Genomic DNA, 25,000 nt, shown 5'->3' on the forward strand with positions numbered 1-25,000 from the left:
CTCCAAGGGAATGTGCTGTTACTTGCGTCGTTTATCATCCTCATGGACTTTGTAATGGATAGAGCAGTCAGAGATGGTGGAGAAGGATTGAACTGGATTGGTGATAGGAATTTAGCTGACGTAGAATATACTGATGATGCTGTGCTTATTAGCAAAACGTAACAGGATTTTTAATGGTTGCTCTGCATTCACAGGAGGTTGAGCTCAAGATAAACAGAAGAAAGACAGATGATGAGAACGGAATATGCAAGAGAAGATGAAATATCATTGAAAGGGGAAAGGATTAATAAGGTGGAATCGTTTAAATATTTAGGAACTATGCTCTCTAATACAGGATCTTTAGAATTAGACTTAAAAGAAAGATTGCAAAAACAGATCAGACATTGGCTATGTTGAGTAAAATTTGGAAATCAAATCCCCTGAATTCAAACACAATAATCAGGCTATATATCAGTTTAGTGAGATTGGTGTCGTTGTATGGACATGAGTCATGGTATGACAATGAAACAATCTCCAATAGATTTAGAATATTGGGAGTTAAATAGCAGGAGAGGTTTAGAATTGAAATTATAAGAGAAAATACAAGTGCAATATGTGGATGAGATCTGGTAAAGGGTAGATGGAGATGGATTGGGCATGCTCTCCACACTATCCAAGAGAGATTATTTCACAAAACATTTAACTGGGCTCCACAAGGTACTAGAAGAGTTGAAAGACCCAGGCCAACATGGCTGAGGACTATGAAGCGTGAAGTCGCAGACGAAGGAATGGAGAAGTATAGAAATAAAAGCTCAAGATAGAGACGACTGGCGAAATCTAAGCAAGGCCTTTTGTGTCAATAGGCGTGGGAGGAGATATGATGATGATATATATATATATATATATATATATATATATCATATATATATATATATATATATATATATATATATATATATATATATATATAATTAACCCACAATGTATGAAAAATGAAATTTATTTAGCTTTCGAAGGGACCATCTCCCTTCCTCTTCAAAAAACAAATGGTTATAAATTTTTGAAAAAGAGGTACAGAAAGGTTCGTAAGAGATAAAAAGCCCGTTACAGTCTTAGCGAATATTAACAGCATTTCACAGTGGTTTGTTTACATCTCTTAAGAATTCCTTAACAATAGTTACATTGCTTTTTTACAATATCATTTAAAAACTGATCCAATCTCAAATTACTTTGATATATATCAAAATTATTAGAATTCTGAATTAAAACAGCTTCAATCAGTTTCCGTCTATGCGTATCAGGCATTGATATTAATTTGTCCATATTCTTAAAAGCTATTGGATGATTTTCCCGGGTCATCTGTTTAAAAACTGCGCTATTTTCATCTCCTCTTCCAATGGGATCTCTATGTTCTCTTTTTCTTCTTTCAAAATCTACTGATTCTCCTATGTATACTTTATCACATGAACCACATGGTAGTTTATATATACATGCTTGTTTGGCAGCCTTTCCTTTCCCTGATTTCGTCAACACCTTCTTAATAGTTAAATTATTTTTATATACCCCAACTAGTTTACAACTTTTTAGGCAGGTGTCAAGTAATTTGTTGTCTTGGCTTGTTTGAGGAATAATAAGAAGACATTCATCAACTTTTAGAAATGGTTCTTTTTCTTTTGCAACATAATGTCTTCCTTGCTTTTAGGTGTCCGATAAACCCAGAATCATAGCCATGATTTTTGAAAACCCTTTTAAGATGATTTATTTCATATTCAAGAAATTCATGGTCACAAACTTTATATGCCCTTAAAAATAAGTTAGAAATAACCCCTAATTTTGTAGTTCTTGTATGGTTTGAAAATGCATGTATATAAGAATCTGAATGAGTTTCTTTCCTGTAAACCTTGAATTTAGGACAGCCGACTTCCGGACGGACTACCAGTGTGTCCAAGAAGGGTGATTCATTATTATTATTTTCTATTTCAACTTTAAATTTAATTGAAGGATGGAGATTGTTTAAACTCTAAAAAGTTATCAATATTAAGAGAACATGGAACAACAGCAAAAATATCATCAACATAGCTCAACCATGTAATGTCAAAATCTAAAATGTCAGGTAAAAGTTGTTTCAAAAAATTCCATAAAAATATTTGCTAAAACAGGAGACAGAGGGAAAAAAACTGACCGTTACAAGTAAAATAAGACTCAGAAACACACAATTCTATCAACTTTATAAAAATATCATTAGGTACAGGTATACTTAAATCTAATGTATCAATTTTGTTACTCAGGTACTGAAGACATTGTTGTACTGGGATTTTGGTAAATAAGGATTCAACATCAAAACTGACTAACCTTTCGTTGTGAAGATCAATATTTCTAATTCTACCAACAAAATTACAAGTATCTTTTAAATGAGAATATGGTATGGTACCAAGACTTAGATATATTGTGGGTTACACAATTACGGGTTGAAGTAATTGGCCTCATAGGTACTCCTTCCTTGTGAATCTTCGGCAATCCATACATGTGGGAAAGAGATGGTAAATAAGCCTGAAATTTCTTGCACAACTCGGAATAATCTTTCTGGAGGAGAGATTTTAACATCTTATTGTAAGTTGCCTGCCATCGTTTAAGTGGATCCGTTGTCTCATTACCCATTGACATGGGACAATTATATGATAATTGATAACTGACAGGCCGGGTATTAGCGTATAGGGAATCATTGTCTGCCTATGCCATCTGCGCTTGGTTTTACCGGCAAATTAGAGAATACATTTTGGGAAAATTATATATATATGTGTGCATATATATATATATATACGTATATATGTGTAAATAAATACATACATAGATAGAAAGACTTATAGAGAGAAGTGTGCGTATGATAAGATTTTTTAATTAACTTTATTCGAATCGATCATCTGGTAAAAAAAAAAAAAAAAAAAAAAATTGAGATAAAGACGTATGACAAAATCTTCCACGCAATCACAGTCTCTTCATGACTCATTGCTATCCAATCATATCCCCATTAGGCCTTTGGTGCCTTTCACTCATAGTTTGATAATGTTTCAGTCCCTTTTCACATATCCACACAACATCAACGATCCGCTTATAGCACCGGTGGCGAAAGTATGTCGATGGCCTTAGATATAGTTACCTGTGAACCAAAATAATAGAGCACAAAATAGTTTTTGTTTCGGTTTAAATTATTACACAAGAACTTAATGACTTTCATAACTGATTGTCGACATAATGCGGGGTAATTTACGCCAAACTGTTATCATTTCTTGCTCTAAAATAAATGCTTATCCTCATTAAAAAGCAATTTTTCTCGTTTCATTTATTTGTCTTCCCAGAACTTCGGTATAATATATAAAGTAAATGCATGTTGGTTTGTTTAGACAAATGAAGGTTCTAAGACAAAAACTTAATTGGATTTGCATTGTGAGGACACAAAAACAAAGATCCCCATTGAAGAACTGGAAGGATATAGAAAAAAAATGCCGTCATTATAAATACATCTGAGGATAGTTATAGTTTTTATCAATGTAATTCAAAATCAATTTAACAGAATAGAGAAGAGGGAACATGGTCGACATCACTGTACAAAACGTAAAATGACAGATTCTGGAACAGTTTCAACAGCAAAAGGAGTTATATAATTATATAGAAAGGACGAAATAAGATCGTGTTTTGTTTTTATTTTTCCCTCATGCGCATCACGTATCCCGTTTGCTTACCTCCTGGCCAGTAAAATGGTAACGCGTACGCCTAGCATTCACTATTACGAATGGGCACCGCAGTGGTGGGTTTTGCTTGCCCGGCCGACGTTCTGGTGAGCATCTTTTCTGATGAAATTGAAACTGAAATCAGACACCTTCACCTTTACCCTGCTACTCGAGACACCAGATAACTCGCAATCAATTTCCCACATTTACTATCGCATGTACGTGTTAGTGGCTTGCCTATGCTGATTTTCTCCCTTGACAAAGTGTCTCGACACCTTGCATAAAAAGAAAAGTAAGAAAACATTTGCGATTAAGTACATCAATTACCACAACGGACCCATCATCGTCATAATAATTTAGTTCTTTATATCTGCGTGTCTGTTAGTCTAATGCCTAGCAGGCTTGCGAGAAAAAAAAATCTTAAATTTTTATGAAAAATTACCAACTAGAAACAAGCTGCTGGATTTCAGGAGATGCTTTTGAATAAAGGACCTTTTGAGTAGAATGGTGACTAAGCTAAGATTTGTAAGCATATTATTATAATTATTATTATTATTATTTCTATTAATCAATCTTCAAACCAAAAGCTTTTAAATCTATGGTCTATATTTAATGAATTGTTGTTACACGAAACTGTAATAGAAGTATGTTTAAAATATAATATTACTAGGCAGAAGCCATTAGATAGATGTGTGTATGTACACACACACACACACACACACACATATATATATATATATATATATATATATATATATATATATATATATATATATATATATACATATATATATACACACATATATCTATATATATATCTATATATATATATGTTTTTTACATATATATATATATATATATATATATATATATATATATATATATGTATATATATATACATACTGTATATATATATATATATATATATGTATGTATATATATTTATATATATATATATATGTATATTTATTTATATATATATATACATATATATTATTTGTGCGGGTGTGTGTCTGTATATGTATCTACAACATGTATACATCTTGGAGTGTGTTCTCTTTGAGGCAGTTCTGGATAAATCTGGAACAAACTGAGTGGTAAAGTCCTTGAATGGTGATTGCCAGACTGGGGTTCGAGTCCCGCTCAAACTCGTTAGTTCCTTCGGTCGGTGTAACCATCCTTGTGAGCTAAGGATAGGGGGGGGGTTTGGGGGAGCCTATACGTCTATCTACTGAGGCATCAGCAGCCATTGCTTGGCCTTCCATGGTCCTAGCTTGGATGGAGAGGGGGCTTGGGCGCTGATTATTATTATTATTATTATTAAATGCTAAGATACAACCCTAGTTGGAAAAGCAGGATGCTATAAGCCCAGGGGCCCCAACAGGGAAAATAGCCCAATGAGGAAAGGAAATAAGGAAATAAGGAAAAATAAAATATTTTGGGAATAGTAACAATATTCAAATAAATATTTCCTATTTAAACAATAAAAATTCTAAGAGAACAAGAGGAAGAGTAACTAGATAGAAAAGTGTGCCCGAGTGTACCCTCAAGCAAGAGAACTCTAACCCAAGGCAGTGTAAGACCATGGTACAGAGGCTATGGCACTACCCAAGACAAGAGAACAATGGTTTGATTTTGGATTTTGGAGTGTCCTTCTCCTAGAAGAGCTGCTTACCATAGCTAAAGAGTCTCTTCTACCCTTACCAAGAGGAAAGTAGCCACTGAACAATTACAGTGCAGTAGTTAACCCCTTGGGTGAAGAAGAATTGTCTAGTAATCACAGTGTTGTCAGGTGTATGAGGACAGAGGAGAATCTGTAAAGGATAGGCCAGACTATTTGGTGTCTGTGTAGGCAAAGGGAAAGAACCGTAACCAGAGAGAAGGGTCCTATGTAGTACTGTCTGGCCAGTCAAAGGACCCCATAACTCTCTAGCGGTAGTATCTCAACGGGCGGCTGTTACCCAGGCCAACCTACTACCTATGATCGTATGTAATATGGTCAGTCTCTGCTTGACAGGGTAATGTCACTGTCCCCTGCCTTTGCGATTCAAAAGCGGCCTTTAAACCTTCAAAAGCCTTTAAACTGATATGCCTTACTGAGAAAAAAAGGCGAAAACAGAAGAGAGAGAGGATTAATACAGCATAGAATTACATCCAGAAATCGCAGTTCATAACATGAATATAAACATCTAGATTAATCCATAACTAAAGAGAATGAATCTACACCTGGTGGTGATGTGTCTGTCCCATCCAGCGATCCTCATTAGATGACTTCCTGATCTGGTAGAGAATCATTAAGGTCACGCAAACAACACGGCATTACAAATGAGGTCATACTTAACTATATAAAAAGTGAAAGCGTTGGTCATAACACCAGAGAGAATTCCGTTGCCTCTGGGATGCCACAAGATCTTTATCTCTGAGTTCGAAACAGCAACATAAAACTTCCTTTTCAAATAAGACTTTTATAGTCTCACACTAACGGCTATTGATTGCGGAGAAAAGAAAAATCTCGAGACTTGCAAGTGAGGAGGAAAAGCTCAGAGGATGATTTTTCAAAGTACTCTCCTGCTGTTTTTGCCCATGTTGGCAATGGCAGACAATTCAACAGAACAAGTATGTAACGTTTTTTTCTTTTCTTATGGGGGTTTTGAATCTGCTGATAAAATTTGAAACATATATATATATATATATATATATATATATATATATATATATATATATATATATATATACCTAAACACATATTACATTATTTTTCATTCATCTGCTCCTACGCCTATTGACGCAAAGGGCCTCAGTTAGATTTCGCCAATCGCCTCTATACGCGCACTCGCGCGCGCTCGCACACACGCACACACATACATATATATAATATATATATACAATATATCTATATATATACATAGAGAGAGAGAGAGAGAGAGAGAGAGAGAGAGAGAGAGAGAGAGAGAGAGAGAGAGAGAGAGAGAGAGAGAGAGAGAATTTTGCTAATTTAGCTGTTTTGATATATACTCGATTTTTTCACCTTTCTAAAAGTCACATCATAATGAATTTAAGCGAAACGTATTCCAAGTAAAAACAAAAGAGCAATATCCTTTATAACGCATTAAATAATCCTAATTGGTATTTTCGGCAATTTTGGCGCTGAAATGCCTCTCAATACGCACGCAAAGTCCCTATTACAGGAGGTGGTTGTTGTTTTTGCTGTTGTTGCTGTAATTGTTGGTGCACCAAGATAAAAAGGGCGTAAACCTGGAGGGGATCATGACGTTTACTGGTGCACCAGAGCCTTCAAAAATAACGTCTAGGTATTTAGGTAGATATGCACACACATATTCGACCGATTTAAAACATCCAAAAAATAATATAAAATGGGGTACTTGTTTACAACACCACGCTCTCCATTTACTCCAAAATAATGCAATCATGCTGTTCTCATCCTCTTGCACGGTAATTAGGTGGATATTTAAATTCTGGGAAAGCAATAATTAGCCAGATATGTTGAGGAAGGGGGGAGGGGTTATAAACAGAAAATAGCTCGGTTTCCTCACTAAACGAGTTGGAACTGATCTCAACAGTCAACCAAACAGAATTTGTGATGCCAGCGTACATAAACAGAAGTTCGTGATGCCAGCGTACATTTGATATACTGCATATTCAAAATATACTAAATTAAACATTGAGTTATTACTCAAAAGTGTCACTATTTGTAAATTGCATATTGTATGGACACTTTTGAGTAATTAATCCATTTCTAATTAAGTATATTTTGAATATACTGTATATAAAATGTACGCTGGCATCACGAACTTCTGTTTATGTACGCTGGCATCACAAATTCTGTTTGGTTGACTGTGTTAAGATAAATTCCAAGTGTTTAGTGAGGAAACCGAGCTATTTTCTTTTCCTTTCCTCAACATATCTTGCTAATTATTGCTTTCCCAGAATTTGAATAACCATCTAATTACTGTGCAAGAAGAAACTGCAAAATTGCATTATTTTGGAGTAAATGGAGAGCGTGGTGTTGTAAACAATTACCTAAAAGGGATGTAAATAACAGTGATAAACAATGCCATAAAATGTTATATATCATAAGTAACATATGATTGAATGATGACAAAGCTTATTCATCTTCTAAACCACTTATTAACACCTGTTAAAATGCGGAGAATAACTGATACTTCAATAACTAAGTTTCATTAACGGAAAAATTAAGTGGCTCACATTATGATAAATACTATGGTGAAATCCATCATTTGTCATGATGAAGTAATGAAGATTAGTTCAAATGAAGTATCACTTATTATCATCAATTCAACAGTTGTTAATAAGTGGCACTGAGGATGGATAAACGTTGTCGTCATTCAATCATTTGTTATATATGATATAAACTCAAAATTAGTTTTACCCTAAAAAAAATTCATTTAATCGCGAATTTCATGAATAACTATCATTATCACTCATAGATTTTGGATGGCCCTCCTAGTAATATCCCTAAATTATAGTATTTAGATACAGAATTAACATTCACCATTGTCAAATTAAACTAATGCATATTAGGACTTCATAATACATATATACAAAACACGAAACTTCTACTTGCCAATTCTCTCACAGAATTGTCCTGAAATAAGACATTCAAAGTCGAATTTATCAAAAGCCCTGGTGCACATCAACCATCTCTGCTTACTAATGCCAGCATCAAAACACCTCCCGATTTTTTAAAGTTTTTAAAGGTCGCTCATGAATGGCAGAGGCAAGGGACAGCGATATCGCCCTAGCAAGCAGGACAGTGCCCTAGAGACTGACCATATATTATATGATCAGCGCCCAAGCCTCCTCTCCACCCAAGCTAGGACCAGGAACGGCCAGGCAGTGACTGCTGATGACTCAGCAGATAGACCTATAGGCTCCCCCAAAACCCCCAACCTTAGCTCACAAGGATGCTAAGGTTGCAGACACTAATGGCACTAACGAGTCTGAGCGGGACTCGAACCCCCGCCTCGCAAACACCAGACAGAGACGTTACCAATCAGGCCACAACAACCCTTTACTTTGAAGGGCTGCTTTCCTGGTCCTATCACGCAGGGGAACCCTACTCACTACAGCACCTACATGACCAGTTTGTCGTATACACTTTTAGGTATTTTGCGTATCACACAATGTGTGTTTATTGTCAAAATACACATTATCAAAGAACTTAGAAAGCCCAACTTCCCATTCCCTAACTTACCCTCTCTCGGAATACGAATGAAAGCATGTGTACGAGGGGTCATTTCAGCAATCTTAGCCTAGCCTTGTCGAAGTCACTTAAAAAATTTTCAGATCATACTAATATGTCAAAATATTTCTCATTTAATCACTTCTTGAATATAAATTTTAATATCAAAGATTGAAAATTTACATAGCCACAATTTATAATATCCTCATTATCTATGGTCTGTATTTTCGGCTAATGTCTTAAATTCACTAGATCACCCAGTTTGTTCAATTTAGTGCAGTTTATATACTTTATCTGCTGTGAAATACATTCATTGTGGCATCATTTCGTGTATATTGTACATGAAATGACGCCACCAAAAAATTGAACATTTCCCCCACACACTTTAACAGCAGTTCTGAATTTGTAATCTTTTTCAAAATGTCGTTACTTTTGACTCAGAAAAGATTGAATCACTGCATGACATACATTGTCATTCGGAGAAAACCGAAAGCCTTGACTTGATCGAAATTGCGAAAGAGTTTGTACAACAAATAATCAACATGGTCAGTATGTTTCTTGGTAAATTCAGCAAGTAGGCCTGCCTGTATTTGATGATAGTCATTATGTACAAATTGTAATTGGTCACATAAAGATCGTCCAAAAAATATATGATTTTGTTGTTGTTTCACTCTGCTCTCAGATGCCATTAAAATCGTATTAGAGGGTGTTTCCTCTAGGATTTGCTTTTCAACACCATCTAAGCTACATTTCGTTGAGGCGCTAAGTCGTTACAATGTCTACTACCGGAAGCCTTTCATCTCATAATATAAAACTATAAATCGATTTTGAAACCTTCCTGGGAATACCACTGGTACTAACACTCAAGTTTAATAATAATAATAATAATAATAATAATAATAATAATTATTATTATTATTATTATCATTATTATTTTTATATATATCAACACTTTTGTCAACCAAAATCTGTTCGACAAGGAACCAAAAACCCTGGCTGCCTAACCCGTTTGATTGAAAATTTCTTGATATAAATTAACATAATTTTGTTAACCGAAATCTGTTCGACAAGGAACAAAAAATCCCAGCTGCCTAACCCGTTTGAATGAGATTTCTTGATATACATTAACAATTTTGTCAACCAAAATCTGTTCGACAAGGAACCAAAAACCCTGGCTGCCTAACCCGCTTGATTGAAAATTTCTTTATCGGTGATGAATTCTAAAGAGAGAATAGTAAAGGCTCTTCCACACGAAGGACAAATGCACGGCGGCCAGACACTGCTACCAATTTTGTTGTATGGGTTACGATCAATAGTGTATGATATGATAGACTGGGAAACAAGGGACAAACCATCAATGTGCCCATGCCCGTTGTTGAAGCACTGAATGGGCGCCTGACTATTGTCTGAATCAAAGTTGCAGCAAATTTTTTATTTTGACCAGGCTGACATGAGTCTTTTTATAGTTTATATATAACATATCTGTTTTGACGTTGTTAATAGTTTATATATGACATATCTGTTTTGACGTTGTTAATAGTTTATATATGACATATTTTTTGACGTTGTTAATAGTTTATATATGACATATCTTTTGACGTTGTTACTGTTTTTAGAATGATTTATTGTTAATTTGTTCTCATCATTTGTTTATTTCCTTTCCTCACTGGGCTATTTTCACCCTATTGGAGCCGTTGGGCTTAAAGCAACTTGCTTTTCCAACTAGGGTTGTAGCTTGGCAAGTAATAATAATGATAACAAACCTGAATGGACTCTGCCCTCTGCCAGGCGTCTGGCCCAAGTCATACGTTCGCCTGTCTATGCCTACTGTCTGCCTTGAGGACTGTTTGATCTGGTAACATTGTTTCAAACCGAAAGAAATACGGGTAAATCAGAGTGCCCGCCCTGAATTTGACCATCGTGTGGAAGGGCCTTAAGACAAGCAGGAAAATAATTGAGAGCAATATTGCTTGACACCATATTTCATACCAAACTCGATCAAATCTTCTCCATTACAAGACATTTGGCAGTCATGCGCCCCGAGAGGCTATAACAATATGTCATAGCACTTTGCATCATTGTCTTAAATTTCTACTTGTGTTACTGTTTGGTGTGTCAATATTAATTTAATCTATCTTTGTTTTCCCGTCTTTTTATTTTCTATCACTCATAGTCATTCAGATTTTGTGGGTATTTACTCTCACCGGTTAATTCAATAATGGACTTCTTTCAAATGATTTTATCTATATAATATCGATAGAAATAATCAAAATGCCTTTGTACAGTTGGCTTCATTAATTCCGGTACACTTCACGGGAAGTTAAGGGGACGTCTGACAGCTTTACATTGTAGCAGGTAACACTGTTCAGCAAAAGAGAAACTGTTGGTAACGATGCCTATAAAACAAAGTTTCTGAGCTTCTAAACACGTCATTAAAACATTTTTATTAATTTTCCGAGGTACTCCTAAGCAAATAATATTTCTCAATACAGCAATTCATAAAATTAATAAAAATAAAAACTATGCTCACGTGTTTACAAGCTCTGCGACTTTTACAAGCATCATGGATGCCTGGTGGTTTATCAAGAGGTTGTCTATTCCTTTTTCTGATTTTTTCTTCTCAAAATCATCCTTACTGTCCTCCCTTCAGTTGAAGTGGCTATCCTGGAGGGTATTTAGCCTTGCATGGTGTATCGGCTCCTACATGTTGACCAGTTTTTCCGACTTTTTACTATAGTCTATGGGTATCATCAATCACTTTTTTCATTATTCTGTACATATTGTTTTTGTTATAATTCTTGTTAATCTAGTTTTTAAGTATGATGTCTCTTTTTTATTTCTATTAATTCTTATGCTGTCTGGAGACATTGAGCAAAATCCGGGACCAGTACGTCCTAGATTTCGTCAATGTCGTCTTCTGTATTGCAATATTCGTGGTCTTCATGCAAATATCCAAGACCTTACAGTTGCGTCCAGACAGTATGATATTCTTTTGTGCTCAGAAACTTTGGTTTCTAATATGAGGCACTCATCTGAGCTCCTTATAACTGGTTTTAAGAAGCCAATAATGCTGAAACGTGATGCCATTCCTAGGGCCAGGGGAATGGCGGTGTATATTAGGACCGAGTACCCTGCTTCTCATAAGTCCTGCTATCAATGTGGATGTCATGAGATTCAGGTAATAAAAGTTTGTGGCAGGCATAACAACTTTTATTTGTGTTCGATCTACCGGAATCCAGACATGGATGATTCTATCTTCGATTGTCTTCTTACCATTATGGCTAAGATACAAGATGATAGAAAGGCTTCTTTTGTCTTTGTTGGTGATTTTAATGCTCACCATAGGGAGTGGTTAAGTTCTATCTCTCCTACCGATCGCCATGGCTTAAGAGCTTTAGACTTTGCTTCTGAATCAGGCTGTGAGCAAATCATAAATGAAGCTACTCACAGGTCTGGTAATTGCTTGGACCTCGTATACACTGACTCCCCTGGCGTTATAACTAGTAAGGTTGATTCTCCAGTTGGGACTTCTGATCATGCCTTGATTTCATTATTAGTGAAGACTGAGCAGCCTGTCCCTGATATATCATATTCCTGTAAAATTTATATGAAATCCCAACCAGACTGGAATGGGATTTTGCATGATCTTTTGTGCTTGAATTGGTCACAATTATATAATAGTGTAGATCCTGTTGTCTCTTTGAATGAGAATCTAGTCACCATAATTGATAAGTGTATCCCTTCTCGTGTGCTAAGGTACCGAATGAAGGACAAACCGTGGTTCAATGATGATTGTAGACGTGCTTATTTGGAGAAGCAGGAGGCCTATCACCTTTGGAAGGGTAACAGATCAGATTTGACCTGGAACAACTATACTCAGCTTCGAGCTTTTGCTCAGAGAGTTTATGCCTCAACTGAAAAGGAGTACAATTTATTCATAAAAGAAACCCTCTCTGGTACAACTCAGGAACATAAATGGTGGTCTACCCTTAAATCTGCACTCTTTGGTGTAGATGCAGCAGTTCCTCCTTTACTTAAACCAGATGGCTCAGTCACTCACTGTCCAAAGGAAAAGGCAACGCTTTTGGCTGATGTTTTTTACAGTAAACAGAGTAATGAAAAACTTGAACTTCCTTATTCCTGTTTTCCTGAGGCTAAACTAACTAGTTTAGCTTTTCGATCTCGTGAGATTAAAGCTCTGTTGATGGACCTTGATGCTTATGGAGGTGTAGACCCAAATGGTATTTTTCCTTTGTTTTTTATAAAGACAGCAGATTTCTTAGCTCCAAAGTTATCTGTTATTTTGCGCAAGTTAGCAAGAAGAGGAGCTTTTAGCACTTGTTGGAGAATTGGTAATGTTACTCCTCTATGTAAATGTGTTTGTGGTAGCTCAAGTCCCACTGATTACCGCCCAATTTCCATAACTCCCATATTATCTAAAGTTTTTGAACGTCTTCTGGCAAAACGTCTTAATAGGTTTGCTGAAGGTAATCATCTATTCCCTAGTTTGCAATTTGGTTTTCGTAAAGGCCTTGGAGCATGTGATGCCCTTCTTACAATCTCCAATGCAGTACAGAAATCCCTTGATTGTGGTCGTGAAGTTCGTATGATTGGCCTTGGTTTTAGTGCTGCCTTTGACCGTGTTAATCATGAGGCCCTTGTTTTCAAACTGAAACAGTTGGGAGTGGGTGGGTCGTTTCTTAGCATTATTATTGATTTTTTAAGTAGTAGATCTCAAAGAGTAGTTGTTGATGGGCACCATAGTGAGTATAGGAATGTGATATCCGGTGTTCCACAGGGTAGTGTTCTTGGCCCATTACTTTTCATACTATATACACATGACATGTGGTTTGGCCTAGAAAATAAGCTTGTTGCATATGCAGATGATGCTACTCTCTTTGCATCAATTCCATCCCCTGAATGTAGACCTGGGGTTGGTGAATCCCTTAATAGAGATCTAGCTAAAATTAGTGCATGGTGCAAGTTATGGGGTATGAAGTTGAATCCTAACAAAACTCAAAGTATGATTGTAAGTAGGTCAAGGACGGTGGCTCCTCAACATCCGGATCTCAGTATTGATAATGTTTCTTTAAATTTGTATGACTCTTTCATAATTTTAGGTGTGATTCTCGACAGCAAATTTACTTTTGAGAAACATATAAGGTCTGTGTCTTCTTCAATTGCACAAAAAATTGGCTTATTGAGAAAGTCTCTTAAGATATTCGGTGATCAATCTATTCTGAAGAAGTGTTTTAATTCTTTTATTCTACCTTGTTTTGAGTATTGTTCTCCTGTCTGGTCTTCAGCTGCTGATTCTCATCTTAATTTGTTGGACAGAAACTTACGGTCTATTAAATTTCTTATTCCTGATCTAGATATTAATCTCTGGCACCGTCGTTCAATTAGTTCATTATGCATGTTGCATAAGATTTTTCATAACTCTGACCATCCTTTACATTCAGATCTCCCTGGACAATTCTATCCTGTTCGTAATACTAGGCTGGCAGTTAATTCTAATAGCCAGGCCTTTTCCATCATAAGACTCAATACCACACAGTACTCTAGAAGTTTTATTCCAGCTGTTACCAAGTTGTGGAATGATCTTCCTAATCGGGTTGTTGAATCAGTAGAACTTCAAAAGTTCAAAGTTGGAGCAAATGCTTTTTTGTTGACCAGGCGGACATGAGTCTTTTTATAGTTTATATATGACATATTTGTTTTTGAAGTTGTTCATAGTTTATATATGACATATCTGTTATGACGTTGTTACTTTTTTTTAGAATGATTTACTGTTAATTTGTTCTCTTCAGTTATTTATTTCCTTATTTCCTTTCCTCACTGGGCTATTTTTCCCTATTGGAGCCCCTGGGCTTATAGCATTTTGCTTTTCCAATTAGGGTTGTAGCTTGGATAGTAATAGTAATAATAATAATAATTTAGCCTACAATTCTCTTTTCCTAAACACAGCGTTACCGTCTACAATTTAGATTTGAAGGACCTCTCTTTCAGCTTCTCTTGAAGTGTACCAGATTAATGAAGCCAACACTTGAAACCCTTTTTTGAGTCTAACCAACGCCTCTCGGCAAGACCTCGTCCTCATATTTTTTTTTTTTTTTTTTTTTTTCAGATTGAGTATGAAGACATTCAGTTCGACTTGGAAATGCTGGAGAACGGCACCATATCTTACGAAGAGATAGAGCTGAGAACCTTTTGCCAGAAAACTATCAGTCTCTGTCACGGCCACGGCGGCGTCTGCTTTACCAAGGCCATCATGAAATCCGAATCGTCCCGTAATCAGTGCTCCTCGTCAAAGACCTTTCCTCATACCGACTGTCAAACTTGTCATTGTTGCATAGGTGAGTCTCTCTCTCTCTCTCTCTCTCTCTCTCTCTCTCTCTCTCTCTATATATATATATATATATATATATATATATATATATATATATATATATATATATATATATATATATATATATATCTTGAAATGTTACTATTCCTCTTCAGAACAAAGGCCCAAGACATCCTTCCACTTGCGTCTGTTTACGGTCTTCCTGTGCCAGTGCCCACTCGCAATCTCTCTTAGTTCGTAAATCCATCATCTTCTCTTTCTTCCTCTGCTTCTTTTACTATCTCTATGGGCCCATTCTGCTATTCTTAATGTCCATCTATTGTCTGTAATTCTCACTACATGTCCTATCCATGTCCATTTTCTTTTCTACGGTGTTAGAATATCCTTTACTCTGGTAGCCTTGTTGCTCGTTTTCTGTCTCTTAGTGTTATTTTCATAATTATTCTTTCCATAGTTCTTTGAATTGTAACTGGTATATGTTCTAAAGCTTTGGTAAGGTTCCCTTTTTCAGTGGGGATACCTTCACGTGGTCAAACTTACAACAAATACTTTTTTTTATCTAACAAGCTGACATGAGTCTTTTCATATTTTATATATGACATATCTACTGATCTTTATATTCTTATTCATTGCTTTCCATACAGTTTATAATAATAATAACAATAATAATAATAATAATAATAATAATAATAAATAAATAAAAACCATATTATCTTCATGATGATACTAGATGAAGTCATTCATGTGTGTGTGTGTATATATATATATATATATATATATATATATATATATATATATATATATATATATATATAATCATTACAGCTGGAGAATTACGTAAACTCCTGAGCTACAAATTCACCTGCTTATTTTTACATGAATCTGTTATACTTGAAAAATACCCGTGCTCTGAGAATATTACGCAACTCCCAGACGGGAATATATATGAACACTGAATATCCAAAGGTCTCTTACGTTACTCAAAACAAAGCTAAGTGATTACTTATGTGTACTAATCAAAAACCAACCTCTTACTTCAGTTCTTAGTCAAGGAATACGAGCAAAGCACTGAGAACAAATATTGGTGATTGAAATAATACACACATTTACTTAAGCCCACATAAGTGGAACTCACCTTTCAAGCTGGCTATACATCTCTTAAATACAGAAATGAAACACATGAATAAAATATTTATTCTTATGCTAGGCCCTATGCATGGGTGGAGACGGAGAGTGATTGACTGATTGATTTTGATTTTTTTAGGCATCCTGACATGGAAGGTCATTGATGCTGTTATCATTTGTTATAAATAAAGAATAAAAGAATATTCAATTTAAAACCATTAAAGCGATGTACTTATAAAAGTTAAATAGTTTCTGAAGACCAGCTTGAGAGAGAGAGAGAGAGAGAGAGAGAGAGAGAGAGAGAGAGAGAGAGAGAGAGAGAGAGAGAGAGAGAGAGAGAGCCTTAAATTCATGATCCACGTAAAATTCAAGTATTTTCCATTTTAAGTTAGATTAGTTGTCTGAGCATCAGAGAGAGAGAGAGAGAGAGAACATGTTAATGGATTCATCATCTCCTCCTACGCCTATTGAAGCAAAGGGCCTCAGTTAGATTTCACCAGTCATCTCTAATTTGAGCTTTTAAATAAATGTTTCTTCATTCATCATCTACTTCCCGCTTCATAGTCCTAAGCCATGTAGGCCTTGGTCTTCCAATTCTTCAGGCGCCTTGTGAAGCCCCGTTGAAAGTTTGGTGATCTAATTTCTCGGGGAGTACAAAGAGCATTAATGACTTAATGCATTATAAATTTTTAATAATTCTAAAGCTCGTGAAATGATGTTTTGTACAAATTTAATCTCCTGATGAAATTGGATGGCAAGATAGGCTTGGTGGAGGAGGATGCCTTTGATAGAAGGCATTGGAGAGAAACGCATCAGGCAACCGACCCCTTAATGTAAGGATAACGGTGGGAAAGAAGACTCTCATGATAGAACCAGTTCTGTATTCAGTGTCAGGAATCGATAGTCAAATCTGATAACTCAGGGGATAGGCTAATTTGTGTTATAGTTTGTGAACCCTCACTACAGAGACGCTGGGAAATTATTAAAACTTTCTCTTACCTTGCCAGGGATGAGCTGTCCAATGACCAAAGCTTGCCTCGCTTGTGGCGGAAAATGCGACGGCAAATGCTCTACTTACCAACGTCCCTACAGCAACTTGTGTGGTTACCAGACATGTCAATGTTGTCTGGCTCCTTGCGAAACGTCTTACGCCTGTAAGGCCAAAGGGGGTCATTGCATGGACGAAAGGAGTGTCTGCGGTGGCAGTGTGACGTCAGGGTGTGAGGGCTATAACTGCAAGTGCTGTATTTCACCGCCACCAAGTAAGTAGAAGGGTCTCACTTTACTTTATTGTTATTTGGTATTTTAGTTAGCTTGTCAAGACTACCAAGTCCCATTAGTGGACTCACAGAGAGAAGAACGGTAAAAATATGACGGGACTAGGATTAGACATTAATTGAATACCTGAAAGGAGTAATGGAGTCTTGTTTAGTCAGTAATATTTCTTTAATCGTAGCAATTTTCACATATTTGCTAAACAATAAATCAAGATGTTATGGTTTTAGATAGTCGGACACTTTGGCAAGACAAGCTCTTGAAATCGGCATCCTGTTTAGTTCTTTCCTATCGCCAGTATGGCTTTTGCAAGCGAATATCTACTGGAAGATCGCATTTCCTCTCACATGTTCAGTTATCTGTACAGGACGTCATATCGCTAAGATATAGACAGTTTGATATCAGATTATCTTTGCTTTGTTCCTCAACTTTGTAAACTTATTTGTCTAACTGGTTTATAAACCTGGTGATGTTCAGAGCACCTAATGATATCTATTATTCTAAATTAGAGGTATTCCTCAAGTTTCTTTATGTTCAGTTAGTCTTCACTTACTCGTATCATCTGCCTCCTCAGTCTATTCCTAACCTTTCTCAAGTGATTGATTGATTGATTGATAAGCTACTACCTGGCATTAAACTAAGTCACTAAAGTCTATGTTTGTCGATTACTCAACCTATCACTTTGTTTCTCCATGCTGCAATTACCTTCTGCATATAGTTTTCCCTTATGTAACATCTCTAATCACTATCTGAAGGACACATTACACCCATCCCAACAAATTTGGAATTAAGATTTGCTGCCATGATCTCTTCTTAACCTTCCTCAGGTAAAAGATAAATACTGTACCATACTCTAATTATTCTCGAAGTCCGTTGTTATTTCTTTTCTTCAAGTTCTCTTGATCCCTTCACTTCTAAACGAAAGACAAATTCATTTTATTCATTCCATATGACTTTCTGTTATCAGTCTATCAACTTGAAAAATTGTTTCATATGAAGGTCAGAGGGATGGGATAAATGCTCTAGGGCAAATAAACCGTGAAGAAAATTAAAGGAATAACGAAAAATGGATAATAAATGAGACACATTACTGATAAATACTTCCATGTCAAAATCACTATCAGCTTCTTGAAAGTTATGTACAGTGCATCACTCATGGTAATAATATACCATAATGGTTAGCTCTTTACCATTAGCCTTCATGCATATGTAAATAGTCTCTCTTTTACCAAGCACGAAATGCTTTTGTTGAAGGAGTTAACTGTGTCGCTTGAAAAAAATATCTATCTATCTATCTATCTATCTATATATATATATATATATATATATATATATATATATATATATATATATATATATATATATATATATATATGCGTAAAAATCACAGGAAAACGTGATGCTCAGATGCAGAAAAACCACAGGGAAAATGAAAATACGAAATATACGCTCAAGTCCTGACTAGTTTTGTGATACTTCTTCAGAAGAAGTATCACGAAACTAGTTAGGACTTAAGCGTATATTTCGTATTTTCATTTTCTCTGTGGTTCTTCTGCATATATATATATATGTATATATATATATATATATATATATATATATATATATATATATATATATATATATATTATTTACTTAGTATACAAATAGTGTGGGCATCCTATTGCCATTAGCTACCCTGCAGCTAAAGGAGACAAGGAAAGGTAATGAAAGTGATAAAGAGTAGAGTGTAGGGCTCAACAATAAAGAGTTTTTGGCTATCTCACAAAGGATGCCAAGCTTTACTTCTTTCTTTCTTTTAACCTAAATTACGTTAGTTTCATACTTCCTAAATGCTTATTCATAACATCAGATTATAAATTATTAATTTTACAGAGGAACCTTGTCAGAATCTGCAGAGCTGTACAGAAAAAGGAGGGTATTGTTGCACCCAGAGCGAATGTCACCAAGGGCAGTTCACCCATGGATACTGTGGACCAAATTGCGGATGTTGCTTACGTGAGTTGTTTGAAAGTTATTTGGCAAAGTAGAATGTATGATATGAAAACTACCTGCAAATATTATGATTTTGTTATGATAATGACCTTTACATTTCTTATTTGACTAAAACCTACAAGATTCTTGGATTTGTCACATTTTATCTGTTGTATACAAATTCCTGCACCTTATATTTCCTTTAGTTCACAAACACGACTTTTATGGGATACAGATACTATACTCAATTCTAACCCTGTTCACCAGGTTCTCAATTATGATTTCAAATGCTTTCCTTTTTTCCCACTGAAAACCTTTTGACCTCCTTACATACACTTTTAGTTCAGCTCTCTAGACTACCCTCTTGGTCTTGATTTCCTTCTTGTATTCTTTTTGGGAGGTAAACTGAACTAACCACAGACTTACACTAAAATTATCATTGGGGAGGTCTTTTGCTTGCACTGACAACCAATTACTTTGCTACCCTAGCACACCCGGTACCTCCCCCTCAGCAAGGCTGCCCAACATCTTCCCGATGTGAAAATAAAGGAGGACGCTGTACAGCTGCAGCCAAATGTCATTCTGGAAACTTCGTCCATAGATATTGTGGTGGAGGAGACGACTGTGGTTGCTGCTTGCGTAAGTTCCAATGGATGTTCCAGGTTTTACATCCCCACTTAGAATGATAAAAAAGGAATGCATACCCAACGATGAAATGATTGGATCTATATACAGTAGTTGCATGCATAAAATTCAGGACTATAGGTGAATTATGTTTTTCATTGTCTATCATTTTCATGAAGGGTACTTCTTTGTGTTGAAGAATTATGTGGTACACTCGCAAGAGCTCGTTTGTTATCATTTGCCTCCATTTCTGTCAATAGTGATATTAATGTTATTGAAAGCAGCCCCTTTTTTAAATCACTGATAATTGCAAACATCTTATGCATATATCCTTGAACTAATAATTTACATACATGCCAAACTAAAAATTGGCTCTTTGCTGCCACAGCTAAGTCTCCACCTGCGACTTGCCAAGCAACAACCAAGAAATGCAAAAGAAAAGGTGGCATCTGCTGCCATGAGGATGATTGTAAGGAAGGAACCTTCGTGAGAAAGCACTGTGGGAAAGCTAGAGACTGTGGCTGTTGTATGAGTAAGTGACTAGAAGATGTGAAGGTTTATTTGAATTTCTAATAAACTTTACTTCATGGACCTACCTTCCTCTTTCATGGATAGATGCTTGGTCGTCTCTTATAAAGGCCGTTGGAGAATCCTTTTAGAGCCAACTTCCAGTGTTTCTAACAGCCTTGCTGTTTACAGCTCCGTATCGCCTCTTCTCACTTTACTGATGATGACATTCTTCGATATTATTGAGAGAAATTCCTAAACATTCACTGCTTCTTCTTGGTAACTCTCTGCTGTTATTTACACTGATTCGCAATTTCTCATCTTTACATGTCTTATGTACATGAAAATTTCTATATGAGGAATACAAGATTATTCCTTACAGGGCACTTCTTTCTCTTCATTGTCGCAGATTCCCACGAAAGTAAGCCACGTTTGATCATACTTCCTCACAGAAGCCATATATATATATATATATATATATATATATATATATATATATATATATATATATATATATATATATACGTATATATATAATATAAATATATATTATATTATATTATATATATACATATATATCATATTATATATATATATATATTTATATTATATATATACATATATATCATATTATATATATATATATATTATATATATATATATATATATATATATACAGTATATATATATATATATATATATATAATGAATTCGTCAATACAACTATGATATTTCTTCCGATATTGATATCAATGTTAATTAAAACAGCTATATCTGTTATTTTGAATGAGTGATAATTGCACACATCTTAGGATTCGTCCACTAGATCGAATATTGTTCGAGGAACTTTTTTCTCATAGAACTAAGTTAGATAAAGGTCTATGCTTGCGTTCTAACGAAATTGAGCAGTGAGACCCTGGTGATGGCAGCAAAGAATTATTGGTGCAGGAGTAATCAGAAAATGGACAGTCGTACGGTCCTCTGTCCCCTCTCTACGTGCTCGGTCCACGATGGCAGGAAGCGGATAAGGGGCTCCCCACGATGGCAAGAGGTCCCTCAGCGGGGACCCGAATAGGTCTCTTGGGCCCATGAAGGTAGATTGGGGTCAGGGAGCCAATAAGCAGGAGCTGAAGTCCCAGGGCGGAAGGCGGAACGTCTACCAGCGGAGCAGCTGAGGTCTCATACGCGGCCGGTGGATACAAGGCTAGAAGACCGAGCCCAGCAGAGGACTGGCCGCCCAGTTGGGCGATCCCCAGTAAGGGAGCCTGAGAAGGTGGTCCAAAGTGAGAGGCGGAAAACTGTTCTGGCTGGGCAGGCCAAGATGTCAGCAGCTGAGTGGCTTGGGCCACGTGGTTTACACATGGCGCCGCCAGCTAAGGCAGCGGACATCCCGCTGAGAATTCCGCACAACCCTGGAGCAAATGCTCTCACGTTGTCACAACGTTTTTTAAGGCTTCTGCTACCTACGACATGGCCATCCCTGGTGAGGGAGAGGACGAGATTCCCGTAGAACCGGGAATAGTATGAGAAGCTTATCTCCCGGCCACGGAGAGGGAAACATGAGGTACCCACATGGATCCGTTCGAGACCCCCTCTGTTACCGTAGGCAACACTAGAGACAAAGAAGTCATCGAAACACTGGGTACAATAGAACATGCCGAAGAAGGACGAGACCCACTATCCTTCCTTGAGGGCGACCTTTCGTCCTTCAACTTCAGTTTCTTAGTGGCCATCTGGCCAACTAATCATCATTCCACCCTGCACAAGCCTCACACATATCACTTGGGGAACACAGACGACACCAACATGAAGTACACAGAACGTGAGGATCAATCTCCACGTGCGAAAGGAAAGCTGCACACAACTTCCGATTAACATCTGGTTAACAACGGTGCACACACACATTCCATACTTAGCAAACACGCAAGGGAACACGAAGTAACACAGGAAAGCATTAGCAGGCGAGAGAAGCTGGTAAGTCGACCTAACGTGTCGACGACCAGGAGCAGAATGGGCATCTTGACCAGAGAAGGCTTCTCCTTAGTACATTCAGGGAAAACAAGTGAGGTCATGGTCGCGTACATGGAGAGAGGGGATTAGGGGAGTTAGGCCTGCAGGGGAGGGGGGAAATTCCTGGTCAAGGGAGCTAGCTAGAGCAGGGTTCTCCAAAACGGTGGTCCAGGGTACGTCCGTATTGGAACAAATATATAATATGAATACGTCAATACAAGTACGCATGACTGACCCTACAAATGTGCTATAAGAAGATGGCTTCTAAAGTTAATGATCATTTATTGAATAAACCATTGAGATTGAATGCTGAATCCTTTTTCAGCCACTCCTGATCCTCATCCCACACCTTGTAAAACAACTGGCAAATGCAGAAGTAACGGTGGTGTTTGTTGCGATGAGGCCAGTTGTAAATCTGGTACTTTCTTACACCGGTATTGTGGAAATGGTGAAGATTGTGGCTGCTGTGTTCGTAAGTTGATTTATCTAATTGTCTATCTGTTATGGCTAATATAAATTTACAATATCTAGCTCTGGTATCGAGACAAACCTGTTGATTTCTTATTTAGAAAATTGTGAAATTTAAGTTTTTTCCATAATCACCCTATGGAAAATAAGCGTTGCCTACCACGGTATTTACCTCCAATATGGAATGTTTAATAAATCAAAATATTTCAGTCAAAGGGCACAGTAGAAGTGCCTATTTTCACATTTTCCACTTCTCAGAAGGTCAGACTATACAATGTTTACTTTCTCTCACAGAGGAGACCTGTACCGAGAAGAATCACTGCACAAAATCGGATGGTCATTGCAAGAAAAAATGTAGTAACAAAGAGGTCGAGATACCCAACGGATGCTCTGGAAACGGATGCAAGTGTTGTGCTGTCAACACTTGCGAGAAGAGTTTCGACTGCGCCAAGAAAGGCGGCATTTGCTGCTCCAAGGAAGCCTGCGGTCACGGCAAGTACTACGAGAAAATGTGCGGGAATGGCTGCGGTTGCTGCGTGCGTAAGTATTGGGAGAGTTCGCTTCATCTAAATTTTATAAATTAATTCATATATGGATATATATCATGTACATTTAAAGAATTTTTTTATATCTTTTTTTATTTCAATTTAACGTTCATGAGATATTGAAAATCTTTAAAATTAAACATTTAGTGGGACATGCCCAGTTAAAATTATCTTCCACATACCACTCTTACATTTCAGACTAATCGCCAAATGACAGAGCAATCTCCTTCGCTGAAAATGCTGGCAAATAGAATTTGATAAAATAAAATGGAATAACCATAACCATAACTACGCTATCACTCCTTTCATGGTTTACCAAAAGAAAAAAAAATTGCCGTAAAGATAAGTTCAAATGATCTCGTTTATGACAAATTGAAGACAGACAAACAATTTGTCACAATATTCGATCTTCCACTATGCTGATGTTTTTTCATAGCCCATTCTCTTCAGTTTTGTCTGTCATTTAGTAAGTACGAAGCATTTTATTTTCCTATTTTAAAATAACTTTGGATGATAAGCATCTTATTTTTTCTTCCTTTTTATTAAGTTCTTATAGTTTATATATGAAAGATTTACTTTAAAGTTGTTACTGCTCCTAAAGTGTTTTATCTTAATCACTAAGCGCTTCTCTTATAGTTTATTTCCTTACATCGTTTCCTCACTGGGCTATTTTCCCTTTTGGACCCCTTGGGGTTAAAGCATTTAGTTTTTCCAACTAGAGTTGTAGCATAGCAAATAATAATAATAATAATAATAATAATAATAATAATAATAATAATAATAATAATAATAATAATAATAATAAAATCAGAGCAAAAAGCAAAGGCATAAAACAGACCATTTAAAAAAAAAGTAAACGAAAGGACAGAGAGGTCAGCATGGGGTGAAGGTTACGAAAGGAGAATGATCTGAGGGTAAGAATGCAAGTAAATCAAGAATTGCTGCTACAGAATGTGATAAAAGAGCCACTGCAGAATGAGGAAAGGACAGAATACAGAATTGACCTCTCAAAATTCGAATTCATATAAAACTGAGAGGTGCTAATGCAAAGCAAGAATGAAGGAGAATCTAGATGTCTGTGATAGCCTCATTTACTATACATTTTCTTCAGTGTATGTGAGGGAATGGCTAAGTTTAAATATAGACAAGTATTTTACAAATAAACACAAAATTGTTGTCAAAATTGATTAAC

The 25,000-nt window shown here is 36.2% G+C and overlaps 1 protein-coding gene across 1 annotated transcript; it reads left to right on the forward strand.

The window, feature by feature from the left end:
* Positions 1–6,254: 6,254 nt before the first annotated feature.
* On the forward strand, positions 6,255–24,190 carry LOC137659735 (adhesive plaque matrix protein 2-like). Its single transcript, XM_068394549.1, has 8 exons — positions 6,255–6,323; positions 15,059–15,287; positions 17,413–17,667; positions 19,556–19,678; positions 20,144–20,293; positions 23,121–23,267; positions 23,558–23,803; positions 24,007–24,190. Exons 1-8 carry the CDS (start codon positions 6,255–6,257, stop codon positions 24,009–24,011), a joined length of 1,224 nt encoding a protein of 407 aa, XP_068250650.1. The 3' UTR covers positions 24,012–24,190.
* The last annotated feature ends 810 nt before the right edge of the window (positions 24,191–25,000 follow it).

Source organism: Palaemon carinicauda, chromosome 20, assembly GCF_036898095.1.
Source record: "Palaemon carinicauda isolate YSFRI2023 chromosome 20, ASM3689809v2, whole genome shotgun sequence".
Taxonomy (NCBI): Eukaryota; Metazoa; Arthropoda; class Malacostraca; order Decapoda; family Palaemonidae; genus Palaemon; species Palaemon carinicauda.